This window comes from Neopsephotus bourkii, unplaced genomic scaffold (genome assembly GCF_033783945.1).
Source record: "Neopsephotus bourkii isolate Nb327-2 ecotype Australia unplaced genomic scaffold, CSIRO-AGI_Nbou_v1 NB_1063, whole genome shotgun sequence".
Classification (NCBI taxonomy): Eukaryota; Metazoa; Chordata; class Aves; order Psittaciformes; family Psittacidae; genus Neopsephotus; species Neopsephotus bourkii.
The window spans coordinates 254130-271824 of NW_026901551.1; the positions used below are offsets into that span (position 1 = coordinate 254130).

Consider the following 17695-nt stretch of genomic DNA (forward strand, 5'->3'; position numbering starts at 1 on the left):
ACAGACGGGGAGGGTTTAAGTGATGTCAGGGACCGCCTTCATCACCCGCGGGGCCCCCCCGCAGAGCCCAGCACCAGGGGGAAGGAAGCGGCTTTGACCCCCCCTTGGTGATGCAGGCACTGACCCATCCCTTGGGTGCACCCGGGGGATCTCCTCTCCCTGGGGATGGGATGGGATGGGGATGGGGGGGGGAGCAGGGGGACCCCACTGACTGCCAGGACAGGAGCAGACTCCATAGGAAAGGAGAAACTCTTTATTGTTGCCCCCGCGGGGGCAGCAGCTCGTCCCTGGGGGTGCCACCCCAGGGGACAGGCAGGGACAGCGCTGGCTGTGCCGCACAGGGGGGGCTGGAGAGCAGGGCTGGCCGGGGTTCGGATGCCACCCCAGCTCCCAGTGCAGAGCCAGCAGCCCTCAGCCAGGCTGGGAGCTGCAGAGCCGGTTCTCCAGGCCGGGCAAGCGGCCCTGGTGCAAAACAAACAAGCAGCAACCCTCAATTAAGGCCCAGGCCAAGTCCAGCTCCTGGCAGAGGCTTTCAGGAGGTGAAGAGGAGGGATCCGAGGTCCCAAAGAGCCAGGGGCAGGCGAAGCTGCCTTGGTGGCACCTACAGGGCCAGAGTGTCCTTGATGAGGCGGCGCATGGTGGTGGTGACCGAGGTGCCCAGCGTGTCCGTGATCTGGTAGGAGATCTTGTAGAGGTAGGGCTGCACGTCCTTCAGGCTGGTGTCGAAGACGTTGTCCACCTCCGACTGCGTGGGCATCTTGGGCAGGTACTCGTGGCGGTTCATCACCTCCACGATGTTGATGATCTTCTCGCAGAGCTTCTCGCCCACCTTCTCGCGGCAGATCTGCCGCTCCTGCTCGTTGGCCAGGTTCACCACGTTCACCTTGATGGTCCACAGCTCCCAGGGGATGCACTCGTCCGAGAAGGGCCAACGCGACTTCTTCTTCTGGTAGAACTCCAGGGAGATCTGCCCCATCCCATCGCTGCCTGAGCTGCGCAGCGCATCCTGCAGGGACAGCACACGGCCCCGCTTAAGGAGGGGGCAAGGAAAGCCCTTGCCACTGTAGACCCAGCCCCGAGCTCCTGCTTTGTCTCCATGGGACCCCCCTTTACCTGAGCTCCTACTTTATCCCCATGGAACCCCCTTTACCTGAGCTCCTGCTTTATCCCCATGGAACCCCCTTTACCTGAGCTCCTACTTTATCCCCATGGAACCCCCTTTACCTGAGCTCCTGCTTTATCCCCATGGAACCCCCTTTACCTGAGCATATGCTTTATCCCCATGGAACCCCCTTTACCTGAGCATATGCTTTATCCCCATGGAACCCCCTTTACCTGAGCTCCTGCTTTATCCCCATGGAACCCCCTTTACTTGAGCATATGCTTTATCTCCATGGAACCCCCTTTACCTGAGCTCCGGCTTTATCCCCATGGAACCCCCTTTCCCTGAGCTCCTGCTTTATCCCCATGGGACCTCCTTTACCTGAGCATATGCTTTATCTCCATGGAACCCCCTTTACCTGAGCTCCTGCTTTGTCCCCATGGAACCCCCTTTACCTGAGCTCCTGCTTTATCCCCATGGAACCCCCTTTACCCGAGCTCCTGCTTTGTCCCCATGGAACCCCCTTTACCTGAGCTCCTGCTTTATCCCCATGGGACCCCCTTTCCCTGAGCTCCTGCTGTATCCCCGCGGGCCCCCCTTACCTTGAACTCCCCCACCGCCTTGCGCAGGGCCCGGTCCAGCTCCTCGGAGGAGACCCGGACGTAGGCGAAGTCGATGAAGTCGCAGTCCACGTCCTGCGTGCCCACGGTTCCGATGGAGTAGGTGCCCTCCTTCTTGTAGTGGAACTTGCCGGTGCTGCGGTGCAGCAGGACCGTGTGCAGCACGGCCAGCATCGCCTCCTCCACCTGCCGGGCCTCCACCGACACCTCCAGCACCTCGGCGCGGCAGTTCATGGCGGGGCCGGCTCGAGGGGGGCCACAGCACCGGGTCCTGCGGGCCGGGAGAGCCTCGTTGTGCCCGTACCCACCCCCGGCACCCACCCCCGGGGTCCCCCCCACCCCGCTCGCCCCCGGCCCCCTCAGCCTCTCCCCTGGCCCCGACCCCGCACTCACCGCCCGGGCCCGACCATCTGACCGCAGGGAGGAGGGAAGTGGAGCAGCCCATCTGCGATGGGGGGGGGCAGAACACGCCATCGACCAAGGTGTCAGCGCACCCCGCAGTAGAAGCCGTGTTTCCTCACTCTGCACCTCTCATTGTTAACTCTGTGCTTCTCGGTAGCGCTCCCCGGCTCGGTGCGGCCCCGGCGGCGGAATCGCTGCCCCCGTTCCGCGGCTCCCCCTCTCCGCTGCTTCCCGCTTGGTTCGTTCCGGAGAGATGCGCCACAGAGCTGGGCCCACCGCGGCGCAGAGCGGCACACGTCCTCACAGCGCCCCCTGGGCTGGAGGAGGGACTGCAGCGGAGCTGGCGCACCCCCATGACCCCCGGTGACCCCCCCCCAGGATGGGGACAGGGACACGCCATGGGGGACGAGGAGAGGACACAGGGACACAGGACGTGGGAACAGCAGTGTGAGGACCTGGGGAACGCGGGGACAGACGGACATGGGACCCTAGGGACATGGGGACACCAGGACACACGGAAATAGGGGCATGGGGGACACCAGAGACAGGGGAACAGAGGAATATGGGGACACGGGGCAGAGGGGATGCTGGAGACAGGGACATGGGGACACAGGGACAAGGAGGATGGATGGACATGGGGGAGCAGGGACAGGAGGACACAGGCACAGGGCACGTTGGCACCAGGCCACCCGTGCCTGTGTAGTCACACATGTGCTGGTGTGCACAGAGGGAAGGCTGTGGCCATGGCTTGTCACCCGGCACACGTGTGGCACATGTGTCAATGCCATGCGGCCCCGGGGCAGCCGGTGGGGCCTGTGCCAGCCCCGGGGCTATTTTTACCCAGCCCCACTGGCACCATTGTCCCCATCCCTCCTGCAGCAGACGCTGCCAAGGGGATGAAAAAAGGGATGAGGACAAGGTGGGTACCGTGTGAGACACTGTGGTGAGGGGACAGGGCCCCACCACCCTGCTCGGAGCCAGCCCGTGCCCTTGGGGTGCACAGTGGGACTGACACAGCAGGACACAGGCATTCCTGCCCCATGGCATGGCCATTCCTGCCCCACAGCATGACGTAGCTATTGCAGCCCAGCACCAAGCCATAAGCCCCCCTTTCCCCCCGTCCTTGCTGAATGAGGCCATCCTATTCCCCAAAACACCCCCACACCATGGCCCTGCTGTGCGTCAGCGCTGTCCCTATGGTGGGGGTGGGTGGCAGGGGGGGGGACAGAGGGACCCTTGTTATGTGCTGCCGCGGGTGCCCCCCCGGTCCAGCCCTTCAATGTGGCCCTTGTTCAGCACCGGCCCTTGGTGTCCCCATTGACATTGGCTCCAGGGCCAGGCTGTCCCCGGATGGATGAAGGGGACAAGCTGGGACACACACACACACACACACACACACACACACACACACGGCACCAGCTTGGTCCCCCCCACCCAGTGCACCAGGACCCCCCGCTCCCCCCCGCCACGTCTGGTGCTGGCACTGGCCACATCCCAAGGGACAAGGGGGACATGGTCACGCTTCCCGGTTATTTTAGGGATCATAAATCAGGCGGGCGACAGGTGCCGGGGGGAGAGTGACGGCTCAAGGGCAGCGGCGTGGGCAACGTGCGGCTCCGGGCCCCCCCACCCCGTCCCCAAACCACCCCCCCCCCAGCTGATACAGGCAGGGAGGATGCAAGAGGGAAACGGGCGCTTGTGGCAGCTTTCGTACAAGTTTATATACAGAAAATGGCCCAAAGAGGCAAAAAATAAAGGAAAAATATATAAAGGGGCTGGGAGGGAGTTTGAAGGGACCCCCCCCCCTCCGCGGCCCCCCGCTCTGTACAGGATCCGTCCGCTTGCTATTTACAAAGGGGGTGTTTTTACAGGGGAGATGGGGAGCACCGCGCCGGCGATGCCCCCCCCGGGGGAAAGGCACTGGGGCAGCGCCGTGAAGGCACACGTGGGAGCCGGGTTATCCCTGCGGGATAGGGGGGCTTCAGAAGGGCAGCGTGTCCATGAAGATCTTGTCGACGATGGGCGGGGGTGGCACCAGGTCCGCCAGCTTCAGGTAGAAGATGCGCTGCAGCCCCTGCGTGCAGAGGCTGCGCAGCTCCGGCAGCTTGCCCAGCAGCTTGGAGAGGCAGCCGGGGCGGGCAGGCTCCGGCCCCGCCGCCGCTACGTGCTCCTTCAGGCAGCCCACGATGCGGTTCTGCAGCTCCTCCACACGCTTGGGCTCCTTCAGCCCGTGGCGGTCTGGGAGGGGGGACACGCAGGGACGTGAGGCCATGGGGATTGGTGGGGATGGGGACAGCGCGGGGACAGGGCTGGGTCCCACCTGTGATGATGACGAGGGCAGCGAGGCAGGAGAAGGAGGGGACATCGACGCTCATGCGGTGCAGGCTCTGGGAGAACTCGAGGATGGCATCGATCCACTCGCCGAAGCCCCGCACGCACTGCAGGCGGTGCAGCACCACCCCGTTGCAGAAGATGAGTTTCCCTTCCTCTGGCTTGGAGCTGTGGGGACAACCGTGTGTCACCCCACTGAGCATGCCCCCCGGGCTCCCCACGCCGTGCCCCCGAGGCCCACCGGTACGCCAGGCGCAGGATGAAGAGCTCAAGGAAGGCAGATTCCAGCAGCAGGTCCTGGTCCTCCTTGGGCAGCTCAGTGAAGCCCTGGATCTTCTCAGCCCACTTGCGGATGACGTCCATGGAGCCGGTGAGCAGGTCATAGAACTGCTGCACGTCCACCGAGTCCTCCTTCTCGAACTGGCACGGCACCGACTCCTGGAACTGCCACGGGAACCGGGTTGGGAACTGGGTCAGGATCTGGCCCTGGAGCAGCCCCGGCCATGGCACAGGATGACACCGTCCTTACCTTGGAGTAGTCAAGCTTGGCGGCACTGGGGATGGAGTCGATGTGTGCTCGCACCAGGGAGGTGATGAGGCTCATGGGGGATGTATCCGGTGGCTGCTTGGGCTTGGAGGGCAGCCGGCCCCGCCGCCCCTTCAGGCTGTCGGTCCGGACCACTGCAGCAAGGGACATGCAATGAGCGCGTCTGTCCTCAGCGCAGGCTGTGGAGCGGGACCCCCCCTCCTCTCCCCCGAACCCCAGGGTGGGTTGCCGGTACCTTCTTTGACCATTCCGACTGCCAGGCACTTCTGGAAGCGGCAGAACTGGCAGCGGTTCCTCCGCCGCTTGTCCACGGGGCAGTCCTTGTTGGCCAGGCAGATGTACTTGGCGTTCTTCTGCACCGTGCGCTGCGGGCGGGGAAGGAGCAGCCCCAGCTCAGCCCGGGGCGCTGAAGCCACCGAACAAAAGCCCTTCTGTCCTCCCCTGCCTCCCTCCCCAGCCCAGCATCCGGCTCAGATCTATGGGGAGGGCTCCGGGGACCGCGCTCCCTGCCCTGCCCTTCCCCGGGGTGCCTTGTAGCATCCTCCTCCGGCTGCTGCAAAGCATTGTGGGAGTATCCCGGCAGCGGGTTGGGATTGGGGGGGGGTCCCTTTACCTTGAAGAAGCCCTTACAGCCCTCGCAGGTCCGCACGCCGTAGTGCTGGCACGAAGCGTTGTCACCGCACACAGCGCAGCGGCCGTCGCCAGCACCGGGGCTCCGTGTCTTGGCGGGGGCCAGCGCTGGCCCCTCCAGCAGTGGAGAGGTGGGGGCCAGGGGCAGCCCGGGGAAGCCCCCGGGGGAGCCCTGACCCGGGGTGAAGGCGTCTGTGTCCAGCAGCCGCGGGTCCAGGCGGGCCGAGGGGCCCGGTTGCCCCTTTAGGGTGCCGGGAGACCCCCCGGGGCTGGGCGCTGGGGGGCTGAAGGTGAAGAAGGGGGACTGGGACCCCCCGCCCTTGGCCGGCTCAGCCCAGGGCTGCGCACCCTCGTAGTTCGGCAGGGGCGAGAACGCCCCGAAGGAGCCCTCCCAGCCCGGAGCCTGGGGCGGTTGGAAGCCCGGCGTGGAGGGCGAGGGGACGGAGCAGGGGCTGCCGTAACAGTCCGAGCCGCTGGAGGAGAGGGTCTCATCCTGTTGCCCGCCGAAGGCGCTGGGGTAGCAGCCGTAAACCTGGAAGTCCTCCAGCTTGAAGGCGGTCGTGGGCTGGCTGCCGGCAGGCAGCTGGTAGAGGAAGGCATCGAACTCGCCGGCGTAGCCCTCCATGAAGGTGCTGAAGCTAGGCAGGGCTGGGGCGGCCGCCAGGTCGGCTCCGGCCACTTCCATAGGGAATCGGCCGCCGTCGGGGCTGAGCAGCTCTGCCGGGCAGCGCTCGCAGGGGCCGGTGCCCGCTGTGCCGTACTGCGCCTGGATGCAGGGCATCTCTGCGGGGAGAGCGGGGCGTCAGCGGGGGGCCCACCGCCGCCGCTCGCCCCCCGGAGGATGGAGATGGGGCGAGAACCAACGGGGGCTTCCCCGGGGTCCCCCCGTGCCGGATCCGGACCCCCCGAACCGCTGGTGCCCGGTGGCAGCCGCCACTGTCCCCACAAAAGGTCACGCTGCAGCCAATGGGCGCAAAGGACATTCCCCAAAACGCTGGCTTAGCAAAGCCGCCGAAAGGGAAGGAGCGAGGAATGCGGCCGGCGGATTCCCGAGTCCCGGGACTGGCCGGGGGAACCCGGGGCTGAACCAGGGCTTGAGGGTCCCACTCTCTCCATGCCCCATTTCGGGGCCTGTCGAGAAAGCAAAGGAGCCGAAGCCACCGCCTGCGGGGGGTGCGGAGCCCACCCCAGTGTCCCCCAGCGCCGCGGCACAGACCCGGCCCCATGCGGGACACAAGAGGAGTCCCGGTGCAGCTGAAAGCCGAGGCAGGAGTGACCCGGTGGCAAGATGATAATGTAATTCATCTCGCAGACCTTTAAAGGTCACAGCGTGCCCGGCCCCCGGCAGCCCCGGCCCCGCTGCCAGCTCAGTCACCGGCTTCCCCCAGCCAAGCCTGGGCAGCTTTCCCCGGCTCCGGGAAAGCTGATCCCTGCCCCAGGAGCCAGGGTTAAAAATACCCAGGCTGGTTCCAGCCCTGGCACCCGTGGGGTGGCCCCGGTGGGGTTTGGGATCATCCACCAGGGATCGCGGCTGTGATGTGCTCCTGCGGTGGGTTCAGAAGGGACGGTGACCCCCCACAGCTGCCTCCTGTCCCTGCACACAGCCGGAGGACACTGGTGGCAGCTTCCTTACTCAAACACTTTGCCCTTCGCTGGTGGCATTTGGGGGTCCCCCTGCCATGAACCCCCCCAAGGCACAGATCCCCCCCGCAGCCCCTGTGCTGACCATGGCCTGGACAGTAACTGCAGGTTCCTGATCCAGGAGCGCAGGCAGCTGCCCGTGTCTGGGCGCGATGGGTGCTGCCTGCACGGGCTGGTGGCAGCCCCTGGCACGGGGCCCTGTGCTGCGGGCGGGTGACAGCAGCCAGCAGCAGGTAACGCTGCCCACGTCCTGCCTGCACCCCCTGCCTGGCCCACTGCCTGCACCCATTGCCTGCCACCTGCCTGCACCACCTGTCTGCACCCTCTGCCTGCACCACCTGTCTGCACCCTCTGCCTGCACCCATTGCCTGCACCCCCTGCTTGCACTCATTGCCTGCACCCCCTGCTTGCACTCATTGCCTGCACCCCCTGCTTGCACTCATTGCCTGCACCCCCTGCCTGCACTCATTGCCTGAACTGCCTGCTTGCACCCATTGACTGCCCCACTGCTTGCACCCCCTGCTTGCACCATGATGCCCCCGGTGGCTGTCCCCACACTCCTGCCCTCATGATGCTGCCCGCTCCGGTTCCGTGCCAGCTCTGCTCGGTGGGGTGTTCCCGGCGGGGTGTCCCGTGCGGGATAGGGAGAAACGGCTCCCGGTCCCGCACGGCTCCTCCAGGAGCCCGGTGTCGAGCAGTCCCCGGGACCCCCAGGATGGGTGCGCCTCCCCTCCCGGCTCTCCCCGCTGCCTCCGAGGGGCAGGTCCGCACGGCGAACACGGTCCGGTCCCTTCCACCCTCTCCAGTGGCAGCGGGGCTCGCCGGGACTCGTCTGTCTTTTGGACAGACAAGACCCGAGTCCCCCGGTGCCACCGGGACGCCCGACACCATACAATGCACTTTGCAGAACGCCCACAGCCCTGAGCCTCCTGTGCCACCGGGACTCGCGACGCGGCTCCCACCGGTACCACTGGAGCGCCCGACCCGGTTTCCCCCGGTACTACTGGAACGCCCAACCCGGTTTCCCCAGGTGACACCGACACCCCCGATACGGCTCCCATTGGTGTCACCGGGACTCCCGACCCATGCCCTCTGCAGAACTCCCACCGCCCTGAGCCTCCGGTGCCACCGGGACTCCCGACCCGGCTCTCTCCGGTGTCACCGGCATTCCCGACCCGGTTTCCCCTGGTGCCACCGGGATTCCCGACCCCGCTCCCCCCGGTGCCACCGTCACTCCCGACCAGCTTTCCCCCGGTGCCGCCGGGACTCCCGACCAGCTTTCCCCCGGTGCCACCGGGATTCCCGATCCATGCCCTTTGCAGAACTCCCCCCACCCTGAGCCTCCGGTGCCACCGGGACTCCCGACCCCTTTTCCCTCCCGTTTCCCCCGCTCGGTGCCGCCCGTACCGGGGTGCCGGCGCCCCGCTCCCGGTCCCGCTCCGCTCCCGCTCCGCTCCCGCTCCTCCTCCGCGGGCTCCGCCGGGCTCCGGCCCCGCCACTACTTTCTCTTAAGCGCTCGGTGACGCGCGGGGCGGCGCGCGGGCCCGTGACGCACGGCGGCGAGGGGGGGGGGGCGGTTCCGGCGGGGGCGCGGCCGTGACGCACGCGGGGTTCCATTGACGCAACCGCGGCGCTCGCGCTAAAAATACCCGCGCGGACCCGGCTAAAAATAGCGCGGGAGCCCCCCGCATCCCCCCCTCCCCCCCCCCCACCTCGGGGCTCCCGGAGCGGGACGGGGAGGGGACACTGGGGGGGGGAGGCCCCGATGTCGGCACCGGGATGGGCAGGGCGGGGGAGGGTATCCCCGGTGTTCCCTCGCTGCTGGTACCCCGCTGCTGGCATCTCCCGGTGCCGTTATCCCCGCTGGTTCCTCGGTGCCGCTATGCCCGGTGCCCCCTTGGTGCAGGTATCTGCGGTGCTGTTATCCGCTGTGTTCCCATCCTCGGTACCCCGTCGATGCCCCCATCTCTGGTACCCCCTCGCTGCCGCTATCCTCGGTACTCCCATCCCCGGGGCTCTCAAGGTGCCGGTATCCCCGGCACCCCCATCCCTGCCGCTATCCCTGGTGCCGGTATCCCCAGTGCTCTCCTGTATCGCCGGTACCACTGTGCCCACTGCCCATTGCCCCGTTACTTTTGGTGCCGGTACCCCCGGTCTCCTCCCGCTCGATGGCCGGGTACCGGAGCGGGGGTTGCAGGGGACGCGGGGTCCCGCCTCACACCCGGTCCCCGTGGGGAGACCCTTGGCCGGGCCGATGGAAAGAGCGGCGGCTGCTGGCGGGCGCCCAGCGCCGGGAACACCGCCCGCGGGCTGGAAAGATGAGCTCAGCCCGTGCGGGGCCGGGCCGGGCCGGGCCGAAGGGAGGGCGAGGGGCGGGCGGAGGGGGTCTCGGTGCCCCCGCCGTTGCCGCCCTGGTAACCCCCTGTGCCCACCGGTATTACCTCGGTACCCAAGGATACCCGGCTTCGGGGGCAAACCGAGGGTTTTGGGGGACCCCGGCCCCCCGTTCTCTTTCGTTCCCCCCGGGTTGTCAGTCTCGTTAATGCCACCCCCCTTACTGCCACCTCCGCAGAGCCCCCCAGCAGCGGCAGAGCCCGACCGGGGGAGCGGAGAGACCTTGGGGACGGTGTCGCCGTGTCCTCGGTAATCGGAGTCCGCGCCGTGGGGGTGCTTTTCAGGCACCCGCCCATCCCCAGGGCGTCGGGGCTGCAGTGGGGGGGAGTGGGGCCCAAGGAGGAGATGCCGGGACCCCGGTGCCAGGACCCTGACCGGATTCACGGGAGCCGGCCCCGCCATGGGGAAGCCCGCACCGGAGGGGTCCCGGGGCTGCCGAGGGTACCGGGGATACCGGTGCCTTCTCCCGCCTCCCGTTCCCGGCTCCCTCGCGCTGCCCGCCCCAGGCGAGACGGCCCCGTGACGTCACACCTGGCCGATGACGTCCCCGGGATCCCGCGGTATCACCGGAGCTGCCCCCGCGGGGAACCCAGGGCTCCACCGGGACCTACCGGGGATCCCCGCGCCCCGGGACCGGTGCCAGCGCGGGGGTACGGGCAGGAGCCCCTGGGACAGGGTCAGGCCGAGGGTCCCGGAGCCAGTGGCAGTCCCAGAGCCATCGGGGTGGCAGCGCCGGGCCGGGAGCAGAGCTGGAGGGAGGCGGGTGACACCGGCAGCCCCCGCACACGGGATTAGCTGTACCCCGGGGGCGGAGAGAAACCGGAGCCCGGTCACCCCGGCAAGGCCATGAGGGGGTGCGCAGGGGGAGCCCCGGCTCACACCGGCCTCTGGGTTGCTCATGTCTGGGTGCTGGGTGCAGGATGCCCATGGCCGGCCCTGGCTCGCAGCCCTCAGTCCATATTGGTCGGCAGTGACCGGCTGCTCCGGGCATTCCCAACCCATATCCCGCATCCTCAGCCCCCAGCACTGCCCGGCTCCGCTGCAGCCACGCGTGACCGCGGTGTCCCGCCAGCGCCCGGCACACGCCGGGCTAAAAACAGCCCCGTGTGGGGCAGCAGCTGACGGGGGGGGGGGTGTCCCGTGATGGCCGTGACGGGGACGGGGTGCCCCGACCCTGGCAGCGGCTGAGCGCGGCCCCGGGAGCCGGACCATAAATGTCCAAGCACGGAGCGGTGCTGGAACGGGGACAAGGCAGGAGAGCGGTGGGGGCCCTGCCCGGCCCCATGCACACGGCACAGGCAGGGGCACAAGCAGCCCCGCAGCACACACATGCAGCACACATGTAGCACACATATGTAACACACATGTAGTACACAGCCCCTGGGTTCTGATCCTCAAATCCTCCTGCAAACCCCCCCTGGGGCTGTGGGGGGCTGAGCCATGGCCGGACCCCCTGGGCGCAGTTGTGGGGTGCAGGAGCTCAGAGCTGGGGGCTCCTCAAACCCACAATGTCCCAGCTAGGAATGGGCACAATGCAGAGGGGAAACTGAGGCACGGAGCCTGGAGCAGAGCGCTGGGGGCTCCTATGGAGCCCTTGTGCAAGGAAAATCCATTGCACCCATGGCTGCTCGCTGCAGAAGCCGGGGGGGGGGGGTGTCTGTGGACCCCGGGGCGGGGTGAGCGGGGACCCCCGTGCCCGTCCCGGGCGGAAGGGCTCGGCTGGGACCAGCTTCCCTCCGGCTGCCGGAGGAAGCAGGAGCAGGAAGGGCCTGGCCAGGGCCCCGCAGCGCCGGGACGGGGCCGAGGGCACGGGGCGGGGGAACACGGAGGGGTCCTCGGTGACACCGCTCACACCGGCAAAGGGGCAACGACTGTGTCCCCCCCCCAGTCACAGCCACACAGCACTGCAAAACGTCTCTGTATTGGTACAAAAGCCGCTGGGGTAGGACTCCCGTGAGCCCCGAGCCGGGGGGGGAACACGCAGGGTCCCCCCGTGTCCCCCAGTGAGGATGGCACTGGCTCCTGAGGCGAGCGGTGGCTTCGTGCGCCGGGCCGGGGGGGGGTCCATGTCTGTCCCGTGGTGCTGGGGCCCACTATGGCTTGAGGGGGGCAAGCCAGGACCCCTGGGGGTGACCCCAAGCTTCTCCAGTGGCCCCCGGAGGGGGCTCGTAGTCCCTTACAATAAATAAATAAATAGGCCGAGGAGGGGGTGTCCTGGTACCCCAGTTAGAGGTGACTCCTCCTGGTACTCCTTTAGAGGTGATGCTTCTCTTGGTACCCCCGTTAGAGGTCATTCCTCCTGGTACCCTTTTAGAGGTGATGCTCCTCTCGTTAACCCCCATAAGAGGTGACTCCTCCCTGTACCCCCGTTAGAGGTGATGCTCCTCCCGGTACCCCGTTAGAGGTGACCCCTCTGTAGCCCCCATTAGAGGTGACTCCTCCCTGTACCCCCGTTAGAGGCGATGCTCCTCCCGGTACCCCGTTAGAGGTGACCCCTCTGTAGCCCCCATTAGAGGTGACTTTCCTCCTCCTCCAGCGCCCGGTTCAGCCCCGGGATGAACTTGAGCAGCCGCTGGCGGAAGCTGCTGTGCCGGCCCTTACGGGGGGCAGCGACCGCCCCCTCCCCGGGGTCCCCGGCCCTGCCCCACAACCGCACCCCCGGGCCTGCCCCACACTTGAGGCTGGCGCTGCGGGCCAGAGCTGGCCGGGGGCGCGGTGGGGGGGGCGCGGGCCCCGAGGTGCCCCTGTCCTTGTCCCCATCCTTGTCCCCGTCCTTGTCCCGGTCCAGGGAATCGGCGGAGGCGAAGAGGCAGGTCTGGTACAAGGAATCATCGCTGCCGCTGGCGCGGGGGGAGCCGCCGGGGAGCCCCCCCTCGCCCTGCAGGCACCAGCGGATCGACTCCAGCGTGTCGTAGATGCTGGGGTCCTTGGCCACCACGCCTGATGTGGAAACACGGGGGTTAAAGGGGCCGGGGGTGCCCCACAGCCTCCCCAAGCCCTCACCGGCCCCCACTCACCCCGCACCAGCCGCTGCTCCTGCACCATCAGCGAGCGGTACTCGCCCCACTTCTCATAGAGCGTTTGCTGCAGGGGATGACGTGGGGGGTTGAGAACCCCTTGGGGGGGGGGGGTCCCCAGCCCCTCTCGAGCCCCCTCCTGCGCCCCTTCCTCACCTTCAGGTACTGCAGCCGGGCCTCCAGCTCAGCCCTCCGGATGGACGTCCCATAGAGCGTGTCGAGCCTATGGGACACCCGCCGTCAGCACCGGGCACGCTGCGCCCCCCGGGCCCCCCCGCACCCCCCAGCTCACCGGAGCACATTGCCCGAGCTCTTGATGATCTCCACGATGTCCCGGTGCCGGACGCCCTCCACATTGAGCCCATTCACCCCCGTGATTGTGTCCCCTAGCGCCACATTGGGGGACACAGAGAGGCTCAGGGATGCTGGTCCCCCCCCCGGCCCCTCCTGACCCCCCCAGGGATGCGCTCACCAGCCTTGAGCCCCGCAGCCTCAGCCGGGCTCCCACCGTGCACCCGGCACACGAAGGTGAACATCTCCACACTGTTCCTGTCCTGGTGGTGCAGCCCATAGGTCTGAAATGGGGGCATTGGGGGGGGGGTGCTGGTGAGAGGCGCAGGAACCCCCCCAAAGCCCAATCCCCTCCCCGTGGCAATAAGGGAGCAACTGCAGTGTGTAATAGTGATAGCGGTGATGTGGTGGGGGGGTTTCTCGCCCCATATGGTGCCCCCCCGGCTGCCCTCTGTCAGCACGGCCGGGGGAGGCTTCGGCATCGAGGCAGCTCCGTCAGCGCTGAAAATAGACCCTGGCTCAGAGACAGGGTAAAAATACCCTCGATGCAAAGCAAGGTGCAGGCTGGAAGGGTGGGGAGCACGGCCTGGGGTGGCACAGCATGGTACAGCATGGCATGGCACACCATGGCACAGCAAGGCATGGCACGGCACAGCATGGCACAGTATGGCATGGCACAGCATGGTACAGCACAGCATGGCCATGTGGCCCACCTGGATCTCGAAGCCGAAGGTCTCTTCTGCCTTCTTCTCCAGTGTCACCACCCTCCTGGGGGACACAGGGATCAAGGCCATGGCAGAGCCCCCGGCACCCCCCAGCCCCGATGCTCCTGCTCACACCTTGGGATGCTTTGGGGTTTGGGTGTTCCCTGTGCTGGAGGGGACCCCCCTTCCCCAGGATGGGAACTCCGTGGCCTGAGCCCTGCAGCTTGTTCCGAGGGTGCTGGGCCCCAAAGGGAGCTGTGACCCCCGCAAATCACCCCCATTTCCAGCCCTCCAGAGTGGGCTCACACCACAGGACCAACCCCCCCCTCCTACCTGTGCTCCTCTGGAGACTGGCTCGGGGACCCCCACTTGAACCCCGCACCCTGCAACAGAGGGACAGCGTCAGTGGGGGGGACACGTTCCCCTGCCACCCCCTCTAGGGACAGCCCAAACCGGGTGTCCCATTGGACACCACTGAACCCCCGGGCAGCACCGTGCCAACCCGGCACCGAACCAGCACCCGGCTGCACCCATCACCCCCCCCCGCGGTGCCGCCGGGCATAACGGGGCTTTTATGGGTGCTCAAAGCCACCCTCACATCACCGCACCCCACGCCACGCTCCGGGGGGGCCGCGGGCACAGAGGGGCCCTGTTGTGGTCACAAAGTCGGGTGTTCTCATGTAAAATGTCGTGGGCCCCCCCCCGCCCCGGCCCGGGACAAAGTCTCCGTTGTGGAGGGCGCGGAGGCGGAGGGACCCTCGCCGCGGGGCAGGAGGTGACAGCGCTGTCCCCAAATGCCCCTCCGCGGCCGCCCACTGCACGCAGCAGCCCCGTTATAACCGGTGTCCCCGGGAGCGGGGCCGTCGGCTCCCTCCGCTCAGTGCCACCGGCCCCGTGCTGCCCCATCCATCCCATCAGCGCCGGGTGCGTTCAGCGGGGCCCGCGGCAGCCGCTCAGCGACGGGGAGGGGACGCGGGGCGCCCAGGGCCCCCTCGGGGCCGGCGCCTTGGCCGGTGAGCGGGGGCCGGGCCGGTGCCAGCAGGGCCGCGGGAGCCGCTTCTGCTCCGGATGTCGGCTCCGCTCCCGCTTCCCCCCGACGCTCAGGAAGCGCCGCGGGGCCGGGGGGGAGCGTCAGGGCGGTGACAGCCCCGACGCCGCTGGAAAGGGGCTTTCCCAGGGGCGCGTGTCCCGCTAGGGCCGAGCCCAGACCCCAACAAGCCCCGTGTGCCCCCTTCCATGGGGCAGAGCCCTAAGGGACCGCAGGGACACGTCTGTGACACGGCCACGTCCACCGGGGTGCGGGCCTGCCCCTGCGCCCCCAAAGCCACAGAGCGGGACGTGAGGAGGAACTAAGGCAGGACGTGACGCTTGGGGGGCACAACACGGGAGCAGGATGGGGACACCGGGAAGATGCTGCGGGAGAACGGGGGGATGCTGGGGGGAGGGGGCACCGGGGCAGGACTGGGACACGGGGAAGGGGTCAGCGGCCATCGGGGCAGGACAGGAGCCCAGGGGACGCCGCCGGGGCAGCCCCGCAGGGTGCAGGCAGCAGCGACCCCACATCCCCGCTCCCGCTCACACCCCCTGAGCCCCCGTTACCGGTATCAGTGCTGCACTCCCCACCGGGAGCAGGCTGGGGGCACCGGGGAGGCGCCACCACCCCGGCCTTAGCCCTACCTTGCGCACCCGGGGCAGGGTGCCCCCGGCGGCCGCCAGCGCTCGGTAAACGGCGGCGGGGCCGGGGCGCTCCGGGGCCGCCACCGCCACCACCGCATCCTCCTTCGGCCGAAGCCGCCGCCGCCGCCGCAGGGTCATGGCCGGGACGCGGCGCCGAGCGCGCCGCTTTATCGGCCCCGGAGGGGCGGGGCCAGCGGAAACCACGCCCGTTTCTGTGTCAAACCACGCCCCTCCAGTTGCTCTCAGCCCCGCCCCTTCCATCGGGAACCGCGTCCTGACCATCGGGGGGACCCTGGGGAGGGGGGCACAGAGATGATGCTGTGAGGAGGGGGGGTCCCGTGGTGGGACAGTGCAGGGGACATCGCGGGTGGCACCGTTGGGTACCATCACCTTGGGGGTGAAGCGATGCTGCTCCCCAGGGCCTGAGCCCATCCCCCAGGACAAGAATCCCCCCATGTTGAGGACTGATTCCCGGGCAGAAGCAGGAGCAGCCGGAATGGATTCAAATCGTCCCTAGGAGAGCTTAGTGCCCAGGCTTAGGATGCTTACTGGGAACATAGATCTGTAAGACACAAAGACAACGATTCACTGAATCCAAACCATCACGTTCAAGCAGGCATCGGGTGCTTGTTTCCCAAGAGAATAAACGGTGCAGGATTCCTAAGCTGACTTTGGATTTGTTTTTTAAGCCTCAAGCAGCAGTGTGGAGGGCTGAGCAGTGTAAACCAGCAGCGACGCATTGCGTAGCATGGGATCACTCTGATAAGGTGAGTGTCGAGGTGCACAGCACACACACAGCCCAGTCTAGTCCATTTCAGTCATGGAAAGACTAGAAGCTTGGACCTTTCTGTCCATCTTCAGCATGGGGAAGGGGCAAGTCAAAAGAAAGTAGCACTTAACCATTCCTAGTACAAAGCTATTCTTAGTTATCCAAAGGTCCAAATGAAGTCTAGGCGCTTCAGCACTGGAAACACAGGAGGATGAAGCCCATCATTTCACATCCTGAGATGCTGCGGGAGTTATTGAAGGAATTTGCAAGGTGATTCCTCAGTGAACACCGCCTCTCGCCTCCCCCGTGCCTGCAGTACCGAGCCTTGTCCACAGGATGGCAGCAGCAAAAGGCTTTTAGAGCCACACCGCGCCTCTCCATCAGACACCACCTGCAGTACCGAGCCTTGTCCACAGGATGGCAGCAGTGAATGGCGCTCAGCGGCACACCGAGCCCTCGTACCTGCAATACCGAGCTTTGTCCACAGGATGGCAGCAGTGAATGGCGCTCAGCGGCACACCGAGCCTTCCACCTGCAATACCGAGCTTTGTCCACAGGATGGCAGCAGTGAGAGGAGCTCAGCGGCACACCGAGCCCTTCCACCTGCAATACCGAGCTTTGTCCACAGGATGGCAGCAGTGAATGGCGCTCAGCGGCACACCGAGCCCTTCCACCTGCAATACCGAGCTTTGTCCACAGGATAACAGCAGTGAATGGCGCTCAGCGGCACACCGAGCCCTTCCACCTGCAATACCGAGCTTTGTCCACAGGATAACAGCAGTGAATGGCGCTCAGCGGCACACCGAGCCCTTCCACCTGCAATACCGAGCTTTGTCCACAGGATGGCAGCAGTGAATGGCGCTCAGCGGCACACCGAGCCCTTCCACCTGCAATACCGAGCTTTGTCCACAGGATAACAGCAGTGAATGGCGCTCAGCGGCACACCGAGCCCTTCCACCTGCAATACCGAGCTTTGTCCACAGGATGGCAGCAGTGAATGGCGCTCAGCGGCACACCGAGCCCTTCCACCTGCAATACCGAGCTTTGTCCACAGGATGGCAGCAGTGAATGGCGCTCAGCGGCACACCGAGCCCTTCCACCTGCAATACCGAGCTTTGTCCACAGGATAACAGCAGTGAATGGCGCTCAGCGGCACACCGAGCCCTTCCACCTGCAATACCGAGCTTTGTCCACAGGATAACAGCAGTGAATGGCGCTCAGCGGCACACCGAGCCCTTCCACCTGCAATACCGAGCTTTGTCCACAGGATGGCAGCAGTGAATGGCGCTCAGCGGCACACCGAGCCCTTCCACCTGCAATACCGAGCTTTGTCCACAGGATGGCAGCAGTGAATGGCGCTCAGCGGCACACCGAGCCCTTCCACCTGCAATACCGAGCTTTGTCCACAGGATAACAGCAGTGAATGGCGCTCAGCGGCACACCGAGCCCTTCCACCTGCAATACCGAGCTTTGTCCACAGGATAACAGCAGTGAATGGCGCTCAGCGGCACACCGAGCCCTTCCACCTGCAATACCGAGCTTTGTCCACAGGATAACAGCAGTGAATGGC

General features: G+C 66.7%; 3 protein-coding genes across 3 annotated transcripts; all 3 read right to left on the bottom strand.

The window, feature by feature from the left end:
• Positions 1–360: 360 nt before the first annotated feature.
• Positions 361–2354, bottom strand: ATG101 (autophagy related 101). The gene is made up of 3 exons (XM_061361803.1): positions 2116–2354; positions 1705–1993; positions 361–1006 (listed from the first exon to the last, which is right to left on the bottom strand). The coding sequence occupies exons 1-3, from the start codon at positions 2130–2132 to the stop codon at positions 602–604; spliced, it is 711 nt and encodes a 236-aa protein (XP_061217787.1). The 5' UTR covers positions 2133–2354; the 3' UTR covers positions 361–601.
• Positions 2355–3824: 1470 nt separating this feature from the next.
• NR4A1 (nuclear receptor subfamily 4 group A member 1) lies at positions 3825–7275 on the bottom strand. Its single transcript, XM_061361794.1, has 7 exons — positions 6819–7275; positions 5616–6415; positions 5238–5367; positions 4985–5136; positions 4697–4899; positions 4445–4623; positions 3825–4362 (listed from the first exon to the last, which is right to left on the bottom strand). Exons 1-7 carry the CDS (start codon positions 6856–6858, stop codon positions 4106–4108), a joined length of 1761 nt encoding a protein of 586 aa, XP_061217778.1. The 5' UTR covers positions 6859–7275; the 3' UTR covers positions 3825–4105.
• A 4828-nt stretch (positions 7276–12103) lies between these two features.
• On the bottom strand, positions 12104–15520 carry TAMALIN (trafficking regulator and scaffold protein tamalin). Its single transcript, XM_061361801.1, has 8 exons — positions 15357–15520; positions 14013–14062; positions 13689–13743; positions 13157–13259; positions 12977–13070; positions 12841–12907; positions 12685–12751; positions 12104–12607 (listed from the first exon to the last, which is right to left on the bottom strand). Exons 1-8 carry the CDS (start codon positions 15492–15494, stop codon positions 12177–12179), a joined length of 1005 nt encoding a protein of 334 aa, XP_061217785.1. The 5' UTR covers positions 15495–15520; the 3' UTR covers positions 12104–12176.
• Positions 15521–17695: the final 2175 nt, after the last annotated feature.